Raw genomic sequence first — 17,065 nt, forward strand, 5'->3', positions numbered from 1 at the left:
CATAGAAATAGCCCTGGACCTGGCTCTGGAGTCTTGGCAACAGTAATGACCACCTGCATGTGGGTGACATGATGGATGAATAGAGAGTACAGTAGATCCTCTCTCAATGACTCTGCTTTTGAGTGACTCCTGGACTGACCAGAACTCTCCATGTCTGCTCCATAACAGACCAGTCGATGCCCACTGGCACTGCCCACCTGAGACCCATCCCTTAGGCTTCTCCCTCACACTAGCATATGCTTATATGCTATTCATATGCTTATTCCATTGGTGGAGTTTTATGATTGCCAAGAGTTAGTGGTTTCTGCCAGTTGTACATATTATTATAACAAAGGAATTTCATGGAATATTAAATGCCAAATTGGTTAAATACAAATGCATAACACTTGGATTGCTGTGACAACTAGGTTGAAAGGTTTAATCAGATGATAGAAAAACTGCTATCCAATTAAGTGTGGCTGAGAAAACATTTAAGAAGTTAGAGAAGAACCTCGTTTGATATCTAGAACTCTACTCAGATGGCTCCATAAGCATCTTTCAGCAATTGGTCTGTTTCAAAGAAAGCAAAAGTTGACATTGTCAGTGGTGCATTATGGGTGTGACTTAGCAAGAATGACGTCACAGAATTCCAACAGCAGACCCATTCCCAAGGAAAAGACCTGGACCCTCTTTCATAAGACTGAAGAATTGGTGTAGACGTATATGTTGTAAGTTATAAAATGTCTAACATGTTCATGGACCTGTTTGTTCGTTTGTTTCTGCTTTCTCGCTTTAACAAACTTTTTCAGTTAACCAGATGTTTTTGAACCATCAAACAGGGCTTTTACCCTAATGTAAAGACAATGAAACCAAATGCAAACAAAAGCTAAATATGTTGCCCCCAATGTTTCAAGATCCAAACTGAAGGATAATCATGTAAAAACTCAGGAACTGTGGTTTTGATGATCAGAAAGGGGGAGCAGAGTCACTATGGGTGATGATAAGAAGCCAGACCCCAGGCAAGAGGGAACTCAAAGGAACAGTATGGTCAGACACAGAGAGCTCCACACCCAACCCCTGAATAATACCACCCGTGTGAGTCCTAAGGATTCTTCCTTAGAACTGTGACGGTCACTGGTTGGGATATGGCTTCATGTATTGGTTATAGGTAAAAGTATTGATCGAGACCAAATCTATGGTATGAAATGAAAGATTTGCTACAAATTAAACAGCTTCCCATTTTCTAATGGTCATCAAGAATCGTGTATAAGGTCTAACTTTAAAACTAGTAGCCTGGGGGCGCCTGGGTGGCGCAGTCGGTTAAGCGTCCGACTCCAACCAGGTCACGATCTCGCGGTCCGTGAGTTCGAGCCCCGCGTCAGGCTCTGGGCTGATGGCTCGGAGCCTGGAGCCTGTTTCCGATTCTGTGTCTCCCTCTGTCTCTGCCCCTCCCCCGTTCATGCTCTGTCTCTCTCTGTCCCAAAAATAAATAAACGTTGAAAAAAAAAATTAAAAAAAAAAAAAAAACTAGTAGCCTGAAGTTACTGCATTAGTCTTGATTTTGTAGGTTCAGGAATGATGTTTCAACTGGATAAGAACATACTCTTGTTTGGGGGAGTTGCACGCAGAAACATTAGTGGCGAAGTATCATGGTGTCTGTAGTCTACTTTTGAATGGTTTGGCAAAAAGAGCATGTGTGCATGTGAGTGTGTGAGGGGGAGAGAGAGAGAGAGAGAGAGAGATGGTAACAGTTGCCACACCTGATGAGAAGATACATAAGGGTTCATTGCACTATTTTTTGATTCTTCCCAGGGTTTTAAAATTTTAAAAAATATTTTTAAGTGCAAGCAACTGACAACTAATTAGCCTTTGTTAATTTTAACATGTAGTAAAATAGCCAAACCTTCTATTTCATTTTTTGCCACTTCAACCATAGTTTTGCCTAATTCATGCGCAGAGAAAATGTCTTAGTCATGGCAGCGTGACAATAGTCATATGATTCAAATACCTTGAAATTCCAGGTCCAGATAGGATACAAACAAATTACCAGTTTTCCATCAACCCATTGACCCATTCAATTAGTCCACAAGTGTTTATCCAGGATTTATTAAACACCACGGCTACTAGCGTGAAGAAGACTCTAATTCCTTCCCTCTTAGGGCCTAGGGGCGTTAGGGGAAATATACATTAAACATAACTACAAGTGGTCCATGGGAGCAAACAAGAAGGAGGACCTGATTGCATTTGAGGGAGTTCGGCAAACACTTCTTTGTTCAAACTGACATTGACAGATTTCCAGTAATGTATGGCAAATATGGCTTTTACTTTGAGAAATAAAATTAATTTGGCCTATCTCATGGCTTCCATGCACCTTCTCAGAGGTTAGAGGATTACCCGTGGTTCAGAGATTCTCAGAACGTGCTGTGTTGTATCTGGGAGGCGGAAGAATCAGATATGCTCAATGTCCATTGGAAAACAGTGGCCTGCCATCACCATTTGAAATAGAGCATTGGGTCCTTGGGAGGGTTGAGCTTTCTTGCCCAATGCCTGGTGCTCTCCCTGGATGTGGGACTCAGACTCCTTATTGAGGCCCTGCTGCCCCCTCCAGAGGCTGTGTGGGAGCTGCTTGCGTGACCCTCCACTCTTGGGACCAACTGTCAGCAGATATTTAAAACAGAAACAAAAGCCAGAAGGACTCTTGTCTTCAGGAAGCTTTTGCTTTCCCCCAAGTGACAAAAGCATCCCTGAAGTAAGGGACACAAAATCCTGACTACTTGCTTGGAATGACAGGAAGAAAGACATGGCAAACAAAAAAAACAGATGTGCAAATTCGTGTCTCACATGATCTAGTGTTCAGAAACAGAGAATGAGCTCTATCTTGCAGACTCAGATTTTAGATGCTAATTTAGAGCTGTGGTATCAGAATCGAGAGTTTATTAAAACAGAATAGTGAGACGCACCCCCAGGGTTTCTGATTCAGCGGGTCTGGGGTAGGGCCAATAATTTGCATTTCTGACAAGTTCACAGGTGATGCGGATGCTGCTGGTCTGGGGATCCACACTTTGAAACTATTGCTTTCATGGAGTGTGCTTAAGTATGTGACTGAAATGAGCATAAAAGCTTAAAACTCTAGAAAGATAAGATTGAACAATTCAGTCAGGGTATGACTTGACCCCAAACATCTGGGAAGAAAGTCAGAAAAATGCAGCCTTCTAAAAAATACCAAATATCCAACCCTTGGGGAGAATATAGATTTTCCTTTTCAATCAGTCACTCTCCATTCATATAAATTGTGAGGTATATAAATGTGGCATCTGAAAATTACTATACACTTCCTTTCCTTGAAGGGCAACATAGCCTACTGCCCTAGTCTCAGGAAATATATTTAACTGAGGATGTTTTCGCTTGTGTATCTTATTTTAATTGCGTAAATAGGATCTTCCACTTTGGAAATATCTGAGGCTATCTCTCTTTTATTTTTCCTACCAACCAGCCAGCACATGCCCTAGACTTGCCCTGCCTTTTGCTGTCAATTAATATCCTTTTCCTGTGGAAAGCAAACTAGTTCTCAGTTAATACTAACCCGAAGGAAAAAAAAACTGAAAAAGATAAATATATAAACATAGAACATGTATCAAAACACATTGCAAATCCAGTATTCTAAACTACTTTTTTGTTCCTCTGCTGGCAGAGAAATTTTTAAAAATTGACCTTTATTAGAGTTGGCAGGTACATAGGTTTTAAACTGTGTCCCAATGACCACTTAGACAGGATAAGAGGTCCCAAGCTCCCAGCTAAATTTTTGGTTTTGTTTTAAAGTAAGAACGTTTTGATACCAACATTAGTGAGTTAGATTGTTCCCCTTAAAGACACATGGTGGATACTGATCACCTTTTCTCAGTCTTGAACATCATTTCAGGAAAAGAAACCGTTCGAGTCACCTATGGAAGATATGACCAGTTCATATACGCATATGCATATATGTACATTATGTTAAACCTAAGAAATTTGCCAACATTAGACCACTTTCTGCTTACAATTATGTCAATTTCATGTGGTTCAATGATACATTATCCTGAAAAAAAGGATAGATGACTTTTGTATTTCGCATAGCTTAAAATTCCTACATTTGATAAAAATGATGTACACTCACCCGAGAGTTCTCCTACATGCAACGTCTCACTTTTCGACTCTATTTCTGTTGATAATGTTGCCCCAGTATCACGTGGCTCCTAACGAATAGTGTTTAATGCTCAAAGAACAGAAAAATATGTTTGCTTTTGCCCTGCCAGTCAGGATTTATTAAGTTGTTGTTAAACAAAACTCTTTCTTTTTTCCCTTTTTCCTAGGGCTGTGTCTGTAAAGATAAAGGCCAGTGCTTCTGTGATGGGATCAAAGGAGAGAAGGTAAAAACAAAATCTTAAATATTGCTTTTTTTCCTCTGCAGAGCTCATCCAAGAATTCACTCTTCTTTGCCTAATAGCAGAAAGACCCACAATGTGTTATTCCATTCCCCAAATCAAATTTTAAAGAAATCATATATAAACATTAACCAAAAGAAAGAAAGAAAGAAAAGAAAAGAAAAGAAAAGAAAAGAAAAAAAAGGAAAGGAAAGGAAAGGAAAGGAAAGGAAAGGAAAGGAAAGGAAAGGAAAGGAAAGGAAAGGAAAGGAAAAAGGAAAAAGGAAAAAGGAAAAAGGAAAAAGGAAAAAAAAGAAAAGAAAGCCTTCTAGAAAGTTTCAGACAACTGGTGTGAATACCGTCAGTTAAACTCTAACTCTTTTGGTCTGTTAGCAAAAAAGAAAGATTTATAAGAATGCGTCTATATGTATAACCCTATTTACAATGTTGATAAACACGAAAGAACAACTGGAAACAGCTCTGTTCACTCACTTTGACCCAGACATTGACATCCGCAGACTTGAGTCCTGCAGCACTGGTGCAGGCGCGCCCCCTAGTGAACGAATCCTGCAGCAGCACTCTGGTTGAGGCCAAAATTCAGCACGAGGAAGAAGTACAGGTGCCCCCCGCTTTCTGAAAGCTCGCCTGGCGCCAATTCGTTTTTTAGGAAAGACCGACCTTGACCTTTGTTTCTGCTAAGCAAGAGATCTCCAAAGAGGATTTTTGCTTCTGTGAAAAAAAATTACCATACTAATGTAAGTTTTTCACAAAAGCGAAATGGTGTAATTCGAACTTTTAGAAAGCGGGGATACTCTTTGCTTTGTACCATTTCAGTTTGAGAAAAGTTTCGTAGGAACTCTGTGCTTTCGGATAGCGGGGGGGAAACCTGTAGCTCCATTGCAGACTTCAAGAAAAAAAAGAATGCCATGAAATCTCATTAATTCGCTCCATTAACTTGCAATTTGTGATAATTAAGACAGAGGCAGAACTAAAGTTTTTTCTTTGTTTACAAAACCCTTTCCTCCGGGATGCTAATGAATTGCTTAACAATAGTGAAGGGTGACTAAAAATATTTTAGAACATGCTTCTAGCTCTTTAGATAAAATGATTTACATATAGTTTATATACTAACTATAATAATTATTACATTTATTTCCAGTTATTCTATAATTGGTGTGTAGTTTGAGTTAGGTTTTTCCCTGCAACTATGAATGTATATACTCAGATCCGTGTTGGAGAGCTGGGATTTATTCTTGCATTCAAGAATTTATTGAGTCCCTGCTATGTGTAAGAGGCTACTCTAGAATGTGTGTGGGTAACTGGGTTTGGGGAGGGGTGTAGCAAATTCTTTTGTTTCTTTTTATGGGATGTGGCTGTGTACACACAACAATATGAAATAGCCAACTTGATCTCTCTTTTTTTTTTTAATTTAATTTGCCAGTGGTGTAATTAAATTGACTGAATCAGCCAGCGACCTTTACTATTAGAGTGAAATCCCAGGATCCACGTCGGGAAAATTATTTGTTGGTAGAACCACGTGATGCACTGGGCCTAAATTATTTTCGCTAGTTACTAAGGGCTTTGTCATAATAGCATCTAACTCTTTCTAAAAAAAACTATTCCGCTCACCCTTTTGGTTATGCCACTCTTGATATCTCCTGCATCTCCTACACAAATAGATTGGATTACTAATTCCTGTGTAATCAAGAAAGGACTAAAACTGATAGCCTGCACGTTGTTCTTTTCAAGCTACCACAGCAATTATGCACACTCCCCAAACACATTCTTGAGCCTTAGCCTCACTCTCTCGCCATCTCCCAGCAAACAGTCTCAGCTTTCTATTTGGGCTTCCCACCCCCAGTTCCCGACTCCCTTTCTCTTAATCTCTGCTCTGTGTAGCCCCACCTTTTGGGGAAAAGTAGTTCCTACCAGACCAAAGGCAATCGCTTGCAAGACTACAGACAAATGCTAACAGCTGGTAGCCTTCCACTTACTGTTATGCTGACTGCTGAGTGCGAATTTTATTGAGCCAAGGAAAAAATACGTGCCAAATGTTATCATTAAGTTGTAAAGAAAAGAAAGCAACGGTTGTGGGTGTGTTTGTTGCTGGGCGGTGCTATTCTGTGTGTTTCTTATCTTGTTCTGGTTTTAACAGGGGGAGAAGGGCTTTCCTGGACCCGCTGGTTCTCCTGGCCAGAAGGGGTTCCCAGGTCCCGAAGGCTTGCCTGGACCGCAGGGACCCAAGGTATGTCAGTTTCTAAGCTCTCTTGGCCATCCCTTTCTTTTTGATGTTAGCTTTTCTCTTTCAGTCCTTAAGCATGCAGATGTTCCCCATACAAATATGAAATTTCCCCTAGATCTTTCAAGTCCTGTAAGCAAAGGATTGCCATCCCTCCCCCTGTCTTTCCTTTCTCTGTCAGGATTTAAAAAAACAAACTAACCCCACTTACTATTCACTCTCCAGCCGGCAATAATTTGCCTCTGGTCCTCCTGCCCTGAAAACATTCCTGCAGAAATCACCCATGACTTTTGTGTCCTTATCTGACCCGCACCCTTCTGCTTTGTTTCACACCCTGCGGATCGCTCTCTTCTTGAAACACTTGTCTTTCCTTGTTTCTGGAATTCTCCTTCCTCGGATACTCTTCTTTTTGCCACACCCTTCTCTTTTTTCATGGGTCCCTCTTTCTCAACTCATCACACATTTTTATCCTAAAGTCTGTGATACAACAAAGGGCTTTGTTTAAATAAATACCCTAGAGGATTTGCTAAATAACTACATAACCACTAGATTTGCTGATGGCTCTTTCCTGCTGTGGACATTAGCTAAACTTAAGCCTGGGCTCTCCTGCACTCACGTGGTTGTTCCCCTGACTGCTGGCCTCCAGCAAGCTATGCACTAACTAATAAGCTCTGAAAGATAATTGTCACTGATCCCTGCAGAGTCTTTTTAAATTTCCCAAATGTGTGGTATACTTAAGTGGTAATCACAGGCAACATTTACTGCGACTCTATTCCATGTGAAGCATTGGGACGTTTACTCTGGACTGTATCTCGTTTACTCTTCACATCGGTCCCAGAAATCCTGACTACGGTGACTCATATTCTCATCTCCATTCTAGGGATGAGGAAACTGACACTCGGGAGCCCATAATTAACTCATCCTGGACTCCACAGTGAAAGGTGGCAAGATCAGAGTTCAAATCTGGTTTTATATGATGCCAGAATCAAATTCCTGTAACCAAAGAAACTAAACCCACATCTGTATGTTCGAAGAAACATGCAAAATTTTGTGGTTTTTCCGTGAATTCTTCCGCTTCATGTCTCTCCAATTCATTTATGTGCTTTTTCTCCATTTCTCTTTCTTCTGACCCTAATTTTGAAAAAAGTCATCCAGATGCTGGACGTTTAGTGTCTGAATTCAGACCCATTCAGTCTCTGACCATCCCTCTGCCTTCCTCCAGGGTGTGGCCTGGGATATTCATCCATTTCACTAATAAAATGAATTTGCTTCAATTCTGGACTTGGATCAACCCCAAGCCAATTCTTTCCTTTTTGTTTTGTTCTCTGCACCCACTCTGCTTGTTACCTTGGCGTTTCTTTAGAGAAGCCTGCAATCAGTTAAAATAATAATTGTAGGGGCGCCTGGGTGAGTCCGTTGGTTAAGCATCCGACTTTGGTTCAGGTCATGATCTCTCGGTTCTTGAGATCAAACCCTGCATCTGGCTCTGTGCTGACGGCCTGCTTCAGATCCTCTCTCTCTCTCTCTCTCTCTCTCTGCCCCTCCCCCTCCTCTACTCTCTCAAAAATAAATAAAACATATAAAAAAGAAAAGAAAAGAAAAGAATATCTGTGTATCATGTGTCATGGAGTTCGTATAGGACGACAGTGTGCTTTATCAATGTAGCCACACAAAAGATAATTTGATCCAAGGCAGACAATTAGAGCCTATTAAACCTGACCAAATGGAGTTTTCAGGCTAAAAAATTTCCACTCTTAATTTTAAGTATTTTATGCATGAAGAACATTTCTAATGGGGACATAAAACCTAGTCACTCTTGAGTCTTCTGCATCATAACACAGAGCATCCAGCAGGGGAGGGGAACATAGACAAGCAAAATTCCACCTCCTCGGTGAAGGCCCACCTTAGCCTTGACCATCCAATCTCAGAAGGCTCTGTAACAACCCCTTTCTCAAAATAAAAAATAAAAAAATACCAAAACGTACTGAAAGTCCCAGGAATGATAAAAACAGCTTTTGGACAATGGAACTTTCCCACCAAGTGGCCTGGTTCAGACAGTCTCCATTTAAGGTAATTCCCTAAGAAACAAGGCCTCTAAACTGTATTTATTAGATGCCCGAAGCTAGTTTATCTCTGGTTCAGGCAGTTCTTGCTTTGCTATTTATTTATTTGTGCGTGCCAGGCCCATTTTGCTAATAAAGTGTTTTTCATGCACAGAAATATTGGCTGCTGTTCTCATCCCCCATTGTAACTGTATCATTATCCTTATCAGACTTCAGCAGCTGTCTGGCTAACGTGGGGCTTTTACAGCAGCTCTTCACAGGCGTCAGTGTGAACACGAATCATTTTCTAACCTTGTCAAAATGTAGATTCTGAGTCAACCCGTCTGAGAGATGGGGGAGACCTGAGAGCCTGCTTTGCTAACAAGCTTCCAGGTGATGCTAATGCTACGGGCCCCCCTGACCCCCCCCCCCCACATGGAGTAGCAGGGGTTTGTCTGAATTTTTGTTTGTCCTTTCCGATAAATATTTTAGCTCCAATTAAACAAACAAGCAATTTACTGTGTTGACACTGAAATAATCACAAGAGCAAAACAGGCTGGTGTATGAATAAAACGGCGACTTTTAATTTATGGGTTTCTTAGTGCCACATGATTTCCAGTGTTTGCCTTTTGGGTTTGTTTTTGTTTTTTTTTTATGTTGGATCTAGGGCTCACCAGGACTTCCAGGACTCACCGGTCCCAAAGGTGGAAGGGTTAGTAGTCCAACCGGTCCATCTTCTTCTTTATAAAAAATAAGAACTCTGCACTGTAAAAGTTATACAGATGTCACAAAGGAGTACATTCTGTATGCTACACTCTATAGTTGAAGGTCAAGAACAGGTAAAAGTGATCTGGAGTGGCAGAAAATAGTGGTCACTATGTTGGGGGTGGGTACTGATGGACTGGGAAAGGTGTGAGAGAACCGGCTGGAGGGGGTAGGGATGTTCACTATCTGGATGGGGTGGCGGTAATAACAATATGTAGTGCAGACATCTGTAAACGTTCCTCAAGCTGTTTGCAGAAGCTTAGGGCACTCTACTGTATGCAAGTTATGCCTTAAAAATCTATCCAAAAAGGCAAAAAAAGATCTTAATCATCTCTTTTAAAAAGTTTTATAAATGTAAGATTTAGAAAAGTTTGTCAAAACTTTTTTGTTTGTTTTTCAGATAGATTTTAGCCATTCCTGATTACAGTTGCAGGATGGGGTTATTAGAATGCAAATAAGTTTCTGTTTTCAGGTTGAACGTTTTAAAAGTGTTTTTCTTGCCACCTTCCCCTTTTCTATGGCTTTAGGGAATAACTGGATTGCCAGGATTCTCAGGTCCTCCTGGACTTCCAGTAAGTAATGGGGAAAATATGTAAAGTTAAAAAATAAAAAGAAAGCGCATTTTAATAAAGAGGTTAAAGCAATAGTGCATGGAAATGGGTACTGAGACATATGCTACATGATGAAAATGTCACAGTAGAATCACATAATATATTAGAGTGTGAATTTGTAGGACATACAAGCCAAACTGTATTTCCTGAAATCGAAGCAGAATAGAATGGTACAAAGTGGAACAAGACAGGATGGGGCTTGACAGTATGAGATGGTATAGCGTGGAGTGAGTTGGGATGGTATGGGATGGGTTAGAATGGAATGGGATGGGATGCAGTGGAATAGGATGGGATGGGATAGAATGGAATGAGTGGGATGGGATGGGATGGGATGGAATGGGACAGAATGGGATGGGATGGGATGAGATAGAATGGGATGGGATGGGATGGGAAGGAATGAGACAGAATGGGATGGGATGGGATGGGATGGAATGAGTGGGATGGGATGGGATGGGATGGAATGGGACAGAATGGGATGGGATGGGATGAGATAGAATGGGATGGGATGGGAAGGAATGAGACAGAATGGGATGGGATGGGATGGGATGGGATAGGATAGAATGGGATGGGATGGGATGAGATAGAATGGGATGGGATGAGATAGAATGGGATGGGATGGGATGCCGGAATAGGATGGGATGGGATAGAATGGAATGAGATGGGATGGGATGGGATGGGATGGGACGGGATGGGATGGGATGGGATGGAATGGGACAGAATGGGATGGGATGGGATGAGATAGAATGGAATGGGATGGGATGGGAAGGAATGAGACAGAATGGGATGGGATGGGATGGGATGGAATGAGTGGGATGGGATGGAATGGGACAGAATGGGATGGGATGGGATGAGATAGAATGGGATGGGATGAGATAGAATGGGATGGGATGGGAAGGAATGAGACAGAATGGGATGGGATGGGATGGGATGAGATGGGATGGGATGGGATGGGATAGGATAGAATGGGATGGGATGGGATGAGATAGAATGGGATGGGATGAGATAGAATGGGATGGGATGGGATGGAATGAGATGAGATAGAATGGAATGGGATGGGATAGGATGGGATGGGATGGGATGGGATGGGATGGGATGGGATGGGATGGGATGGGATGGGATGGGATGGGATAGAATGGACTAGAATAGATGAGATAGGATAGGATAGGATAGATGGAATAAAATGGAATGGAGTGTAGTGTGGAATAGAGTGGAATACAACAGGATAGGATAGGATAGGATAGGATAGGATAGGATAGGATAGGATAGGATAGGATAGGATAGGATAGGATAGGATAGGATAGATCAGAATAGAATAGAATAGAATAGATCAGAATAGAGTAGAATAGAATAGATGGAATAAGATTATCTCTGTTGAATAGTGTAGAATAGTAAAATAATAGTTACTTCATGCACATATCCCTCTTCTTTTTCCTTTCTTTTCTTCCGGCTTAAAACAGCACGTTAAGGGACTTTATTTTGTATAGAAAGGTCTCTTGTTATATCTAAAATATCTGTATCTCACTTGGTAATTTTTGGTTTTGTTAGCCCATTTTATTTGCTATGATTTTTATTTAAGTGATCTAAAATAACTGTATATACTACTTAACTATTAATAGCCATTTGTATTTAAATAACTCTCTAAATTAGCCCATCTTTTTCCTTACCTTGGGTTCCTCACTCTTGTCGCTTGTTCCCGGGGTCTGGTGCTCATGTCTCCTTTCTGAGACTTGCTGTGTTTCCAGGGCACCCCGGGCCATCCTGGACCATATGGACCTGCTGGTGTACCAGGGTGCAATGGTTCTAAGGTATGTGCTCCTCACACAGGAGCTGGTCGGGAAACATTCTGCCAAATGAGTCAATCAAGGTGAAGGAGGAATGAGACGGCACAGGCTTTCCTTGAAAGATCCTTTTAGCCAAAACCAATAGTGTGCATACAGAAACGTAACGGTTTTCTTTCCTCCTCTGGTTTGATTTCTGATTGTCTTTTGGGGACGTTCTGTCATGTTCTCCCACAGAAGGATGGGGGGACCTCACCTGGTTACTTTCGCCTGAGGTTGTGAGTGTATGCAAATCAGAAACTAAAAGCGTGGAATGCAAAATTGGTCTTTGGCAAGGAACGACTGAACTTTGCAGTGTTCACTCATCCTCTTTGTTTCCTGACCGCACTCTCCTTTTCCCAGAATGGTGGCCATGAAAGAACTAATTAGTAAAGTTTCAAGGAAACAGCAATTAAAAAGTTCTTGGCACAATTAGACTTTTGCCATTTATGCACAATTTGAGAAATAGTAGATTCTAATCCTGTTTTCAATTAAGATAATGGTTTTCTGGCCTTCAGCCTCATGACCCAGCAGCCATAAGGAATTTGGGTTACTTTGTCTAGATTTACCACTGCAGGGTTGGAAGACAGAAACAGGGAAAAGATCTCAATAGGCTGTTCTAGAACAACTAAGAAAGAATGACAAGCTTTGTATGTCTTCCAGGGTGAGCAAGGGTTTCCAGGCCTTCCAGGGATACCAGGCTACCCGGGGATCCCGGTAGGTGTCCATTTCTAACTCTGTATAAAGTGTAAACACAAGCCATTTACTCCAGAATGGCCGTATGCTGAAATCCGTCAAGACTGTGGGAAAGTCTAGAGCAGCTGAGAAGAGACATTCAACTAATGGGCGAATGAATGAATAAATGCGTTGAGTTCAGGTTTGCACTTTGAGGCTTCATTTTGCATTTGAGACATCTAAGCGGAGATGACTGATAGGCAGCTAGATCTGCTCAGAGAGGCCCTGGATGGTGGTGACTCAAGGAGCAAGAATAAGGAGAAAAGAGCCTTGGACATGACTTAGAAAGCTCGAGCAAGGGATGTCCGGGTCAAGGAGAATAAGCCCGTAAAGAGGAGGGGCCCCTGGTGGTAGAAAGAAAACCAGAAGGAGTAGATGATGGGAGCCTAGGAAAGATGTATTTCCGTAGAGGGGAGTGGCAGACAGCTGCCCAATGCTGCCGAGAAGTCCACGAAGATCTGACAACTTGTCATTGACTTTAACAACATCACCATCATTGCAGGACTTAGCAAAGGATACTTTGAGCATGGATGGGGCATGAGGCAGGTGTGGGACGAGGAGTGAATGGGATCTGAACAGAATGGGAAGGTTGCAGATGACATGACGAAGAGATACGGGCAGTACTGGCAGGGGGAGATTAAGGGGAGGTTTTGTTTCTTTAAATGAAAGAAAGTTGAACATATTTAAAAGCCAGTGGGAAGTATACAGCGAGAGAGGGGTTGAATACCAGTGAGGACAAAGCAGTGATTCTGTGTATTTGGTTTCCTTTTCTTAGGGTGCTGTTGGCTTGAAAGGAGAAAAGGTAAGTCATGTGTGGCATATTAGTATTGAAAATCTCCGAGGCGTCTGCATGGCTCAGTGAGTTAAATGTCCAACTTGACTTCCGTTCAGGTCTTGATCTCAAGACGGTTTGTGAGTTGGAGCCCCGCATGGGCTCTGCGCTGACAGCATGGAGGCTGCTTGAGATTCTCCCTCTTTCTCTGCCCCTCCCCTGCTCTTGCTTTCTCTGTCTCTCAAAATAAACAGATAAAAAAAAGAAGAAGAAGAAAGAAAGGAAATCTCTAATGGTACATCTGAAAGGGGTTCCATTAAATGATGAGATATAAGTGATTCCAAATCAGGTTTCATAATTAATTCAGAAATCAGTTAATAATTGGACCGTGATATTTGTTCCTATCGGACAACTTCTTTTAGCTCTTTCTGTAAATACCTCTTAAGAAATACAAGTTTTGGAAAATCCTTGAAGGAAATAGAGTCTAGGAGGAAAGAACTGACGTCAGGCTCAGGGTCCCGACTTCCAGATCAGGAGCTGCCACTAATTCTGGAATCTTGAGAAATGCTCTGTCATTCTTATGTCTTTCTTGCTTGCCCAGGAAATTGTCTATCTTAGGATATATGAAAATCTTAGATCTCTTCCAAACTGAGTAATCTTAAATCTTTTCTCTACGTGTATGCCCTGAAAAGCACTTTCATCCTTGAAGCAGTAGAAGTTTGAATAAGCAATTTAAAGGAGCTTTGCAAATATAACATTGGTTACAGTTGATGAAGTTCTTTATTTTCAAGGGAGCTCCTGCTGCAGAAGGTATAGAACTTGATGGAAGAGGTGACCCCGGGTTGCCAGGAGCCCCAGGATTACAGGTATAGCACTTCAGGGATGGTCTTCTCATTCTCATTTCTCTGTTTCTGGCTCTCTTTCTCTGTCTCTGTCTGTCCATCTCTCCCTCTTTCTCCCTTCTCTGTGTCTCCGCATCTCTGTCTTTGTCTCTGCCCCTCCTCTCTCTCTCTTCCCCTAGATCTTTTCCTCCCCCTCTTAGGAACATTTTTATTGTTTGTTTTCCATTTTCTTTTTTGTTTTGTTTTCTTTTTTCATGGAGATACTATTGACATATGACATATTCGTTTCAGGTGTAGAGGGTGGTGATCAGAGATTTGTACATATTGTGAAATGATCCCCACAATAAGTCTAGTTAACATCCATCACCACCGTGACAAATATTTTTTTTCTTATGATGAGAACTTTACTCTCTTAGCAGCTTTCAAATCTGGAATATGATGTTATTGACTATAGTCACTATGCTGTACCTTACATCCCCAAGACTCATTTATTTATAACTGGACACTTGTACATTCCACCTATGCTCCACCCCCACCTCTGACAACTGCAAGAACATTTGCAGGAGACATTCACATGTCTTCTGTTTACATATCGGCTTCATTTCACTCTAGAATATTCACTTTATGAGAAACTCCATGAAACTAACATAAAGGGATGATTTTGTTCATAATAAGTCTTTTAATCTCTTCTTAAATCTCAATTACCCAGGCTTTTCTACACCTAAGAAGGAATGTTCAAGGAATAGTTATGTTCCGCTTACTCTGTATTTGTTGAAATCAAGCATAGGTTTGTATCATACGTTGAATATCATTTAAAACTGTAATGTTAAGTAATAGCCCTATCACCAAATTTGCAGGAGTAAGTGGGTCTTATTTAAATGTGCCTTTTTCCTGTAGAGCGGTTTACTTTCTGATCCATATGTATGTAGATCTGAGTGTGATCCCAGATGCATACAAAGAGACACAGCCATGTGGGGGACTGTGTATGCTTTACTTTGTGATCCAAAAGGATTTTTTGGTAGACCTCAGGCACAGGTACTAACTTCCGGGTTAAAACCAGAAATATTTTAACTTAGTTCAGAAGTGTATGTGGAAATTTCTGGAAATGTGTCTAAGTGAGTCCAAGAGTTTGAGTTTAGGTTGTTGAGCTCCCGGATGGTGACCCCTGCCAACCAATGGTGAGCCACAAAATGGCAGAATGACATGCTTAGGAGGCTTTACCGACCTTTGAGGAAAGATACAGAACATGATGCCTCTTGATTGTTCTTGTTTAAGAAACATTTAAGGGGCTTGATGCTGAAGGAAAGGGATCCAGTAAGAAGAGATCGCAGCCATCTGGGACGTTGATGTGTCCTTTAAGTGTGCATTGAGTGTCGGCTAGGTACTACAGGGTGCTACTGATGAAGATCTAACAGTGGGACATTCATGTATACAAGAAACATGAATTACATGCCAGTTGTATGCCAGGAGCTATTCTAGGCTGTAGAGATACCACAGTGCACAAATCAGCACCTCCCCCCCCCCCCCAAATAAAATTCTTGCCATCATGGAGCTTACATTCTAGTAGGGGAAAATAGAAAAAAAAAAAGTAAGTTAATAAGTGTTGGTTAGATAGTAAAAAATGCCAAGGAGGGAAAGACTGCAGGGCCAGGGGATAAAGGAGTGTCCAGGTTGGAAGGAGGGTTGTGGCTTTACATTGGGCGGGCTGGGAAAGGATGACATTTGAGTGAAAATAAGAAAAGGGAAAGGAAGTCGGTCCTCTAGATGTCTGGGGGAAGAGGATTCTAGACAGAAGGAGGGCAGGTGGAAAGCCCTATGGGAGGAGTATGCCTGGCTGAGAGACAGGCAGACAGAGAGACAGACACACAGACAAAAGCAAAATTTCAAAGATTTAAAAACCCTTCTAAAGTAAAGCAACGGCTCTGGTCATGCTCCTGGAAATGTTACCATCCAGGTATCCCTGGCAACCTGTCCTACATGGCAACGCGCTTTTAGGCACCTTTTTTTTTTCCTTTCCCCACCCCCCCCCCTTTTTTTTGTAATTAACTGCAGCCATAAACGAGAGCCATCATGCTCCTCAACTTTCATTAAAATATGTTAATAGATTTAATTAATGGACATCGTTCTTAGGTAAGAAGTAAACTTAAACTTACCCTCCTCTTCTCTTAATTTACAGGGCTTACCAGGCCTTCCAGGTTTTCCTGGACCCGTTGGTCCACCTGGCCCTCCAGGGCTCTTTGTGAGTATGAAGCCATCACAGCTATAGACACTGTAAACTAATAAATTCATTATAGCTAAAAGCTTTACACAGAGTTTTCGGCTTGGTACACATTTCCTGCTGTAATTTTCACTTCTTCTGGATTTTTCTAGGGCTTTCCAGGAACCATGGGACCTCCGGGACCTAAGGTAGATTATAGTTCATGTGTCACAACAGCCAGAACCCCTAAGCAAGCTAAAAGCCAAACCTGGCCTGATTGGACATGTGGTCACTGCCCAGACCCTCTCTGGAAGCCACAGGATTATTCCCTGGAATAATCCATGGAAAGGAATGGGGCAGACAGCTCTGCACCCCTCACTCACTTCTCCCTGCACTTAGTAACTTGATCCCTGATAATTCAGTTATAAGGAGCTCCGTATCAGGAAAGGGCAAGTCCGTAGGTTTCCCATTTCTGATAATCCTACTGATCACCCAATACTTTATCCTATAAACTTTTGCAGTGGACTGTTCCCCAAACCAACCCGATCTTAAGCCAGTACATGAAGGGCCCTGCATGTCTTTCTCTTCTCTCATGTCACTAAATTACTACTGAAGATGGAATTGCATTCTTCGCCTCTCTAGGAATTTCAGGATCCCGAAGTTCAG

The 17,065-nt window shown here is 41.7% G+C and overlaps 1 protein-coding gene across 2 annotated transcripts in view; it reads left to right on the forward strand.

Annotated features, from left to right (window-relative positions):
- The window catches only part of COL4A3 (collagen type IV alpha 3 chain), a 136,570-nt gene that overhangs the window by 61,640 nt on the left and 57,865 nt on the right, over nt 1-17,065 (forward strand). For both annotated transcript variants that reach the window (XM_086719792.1, XM_086719793.1), the window contains exons 2-11: nt 4,329-4,385; nt 6,535-6,624; nt 9,328-9,372; nt 9,953-9,997; nt 11,779-11,841; nt 12,517-12,570; nt 13,364-13,390; nt 14,152-14,226; nt 16,379-16,441; nt 16,573-16,608. In XM_086719792.1, coding sequence (XP_086575918.1) covers nt 4,329-4,385; nt 6,535-6,624; nt 9,328-9,372; nt 9,953-9,997; nt 11,779-11,841; nt 12,517-12,570; nt 13,364-13,390; nt 14,152-14,226; nt 16,379-16,441; nt 16,573-16,608 — 555 coding nt within the window. The remainder of the gene's footprint in view (nt 1-4,328; nt 4,386-6,534; nt 6,625-9,327; nt 9,373-9,952; nt 9,998-11,778; nt 11,842-12,516; nt 12,571-13,363; nt 13,391-14,151; nt 14,227-16,378; nt 16,442-16,572; nt 16,609-17,065) is intronic.

The sequence above is a fragment of the Puma concolor genome, chromosome C1 (assembly GCF_028749965.1).
Source record: "Puma concolor isolate L17-30 chromosome C1, mPumCon1.1.hap2, whole genome shotgun sequence".
Classification (NCBI taxonomy): domain Eukaryota; kingdom Metazoa; phylum Chordata; class Mammalia; order Carnivora; family Felidae; genus Puma; species Puma concolor.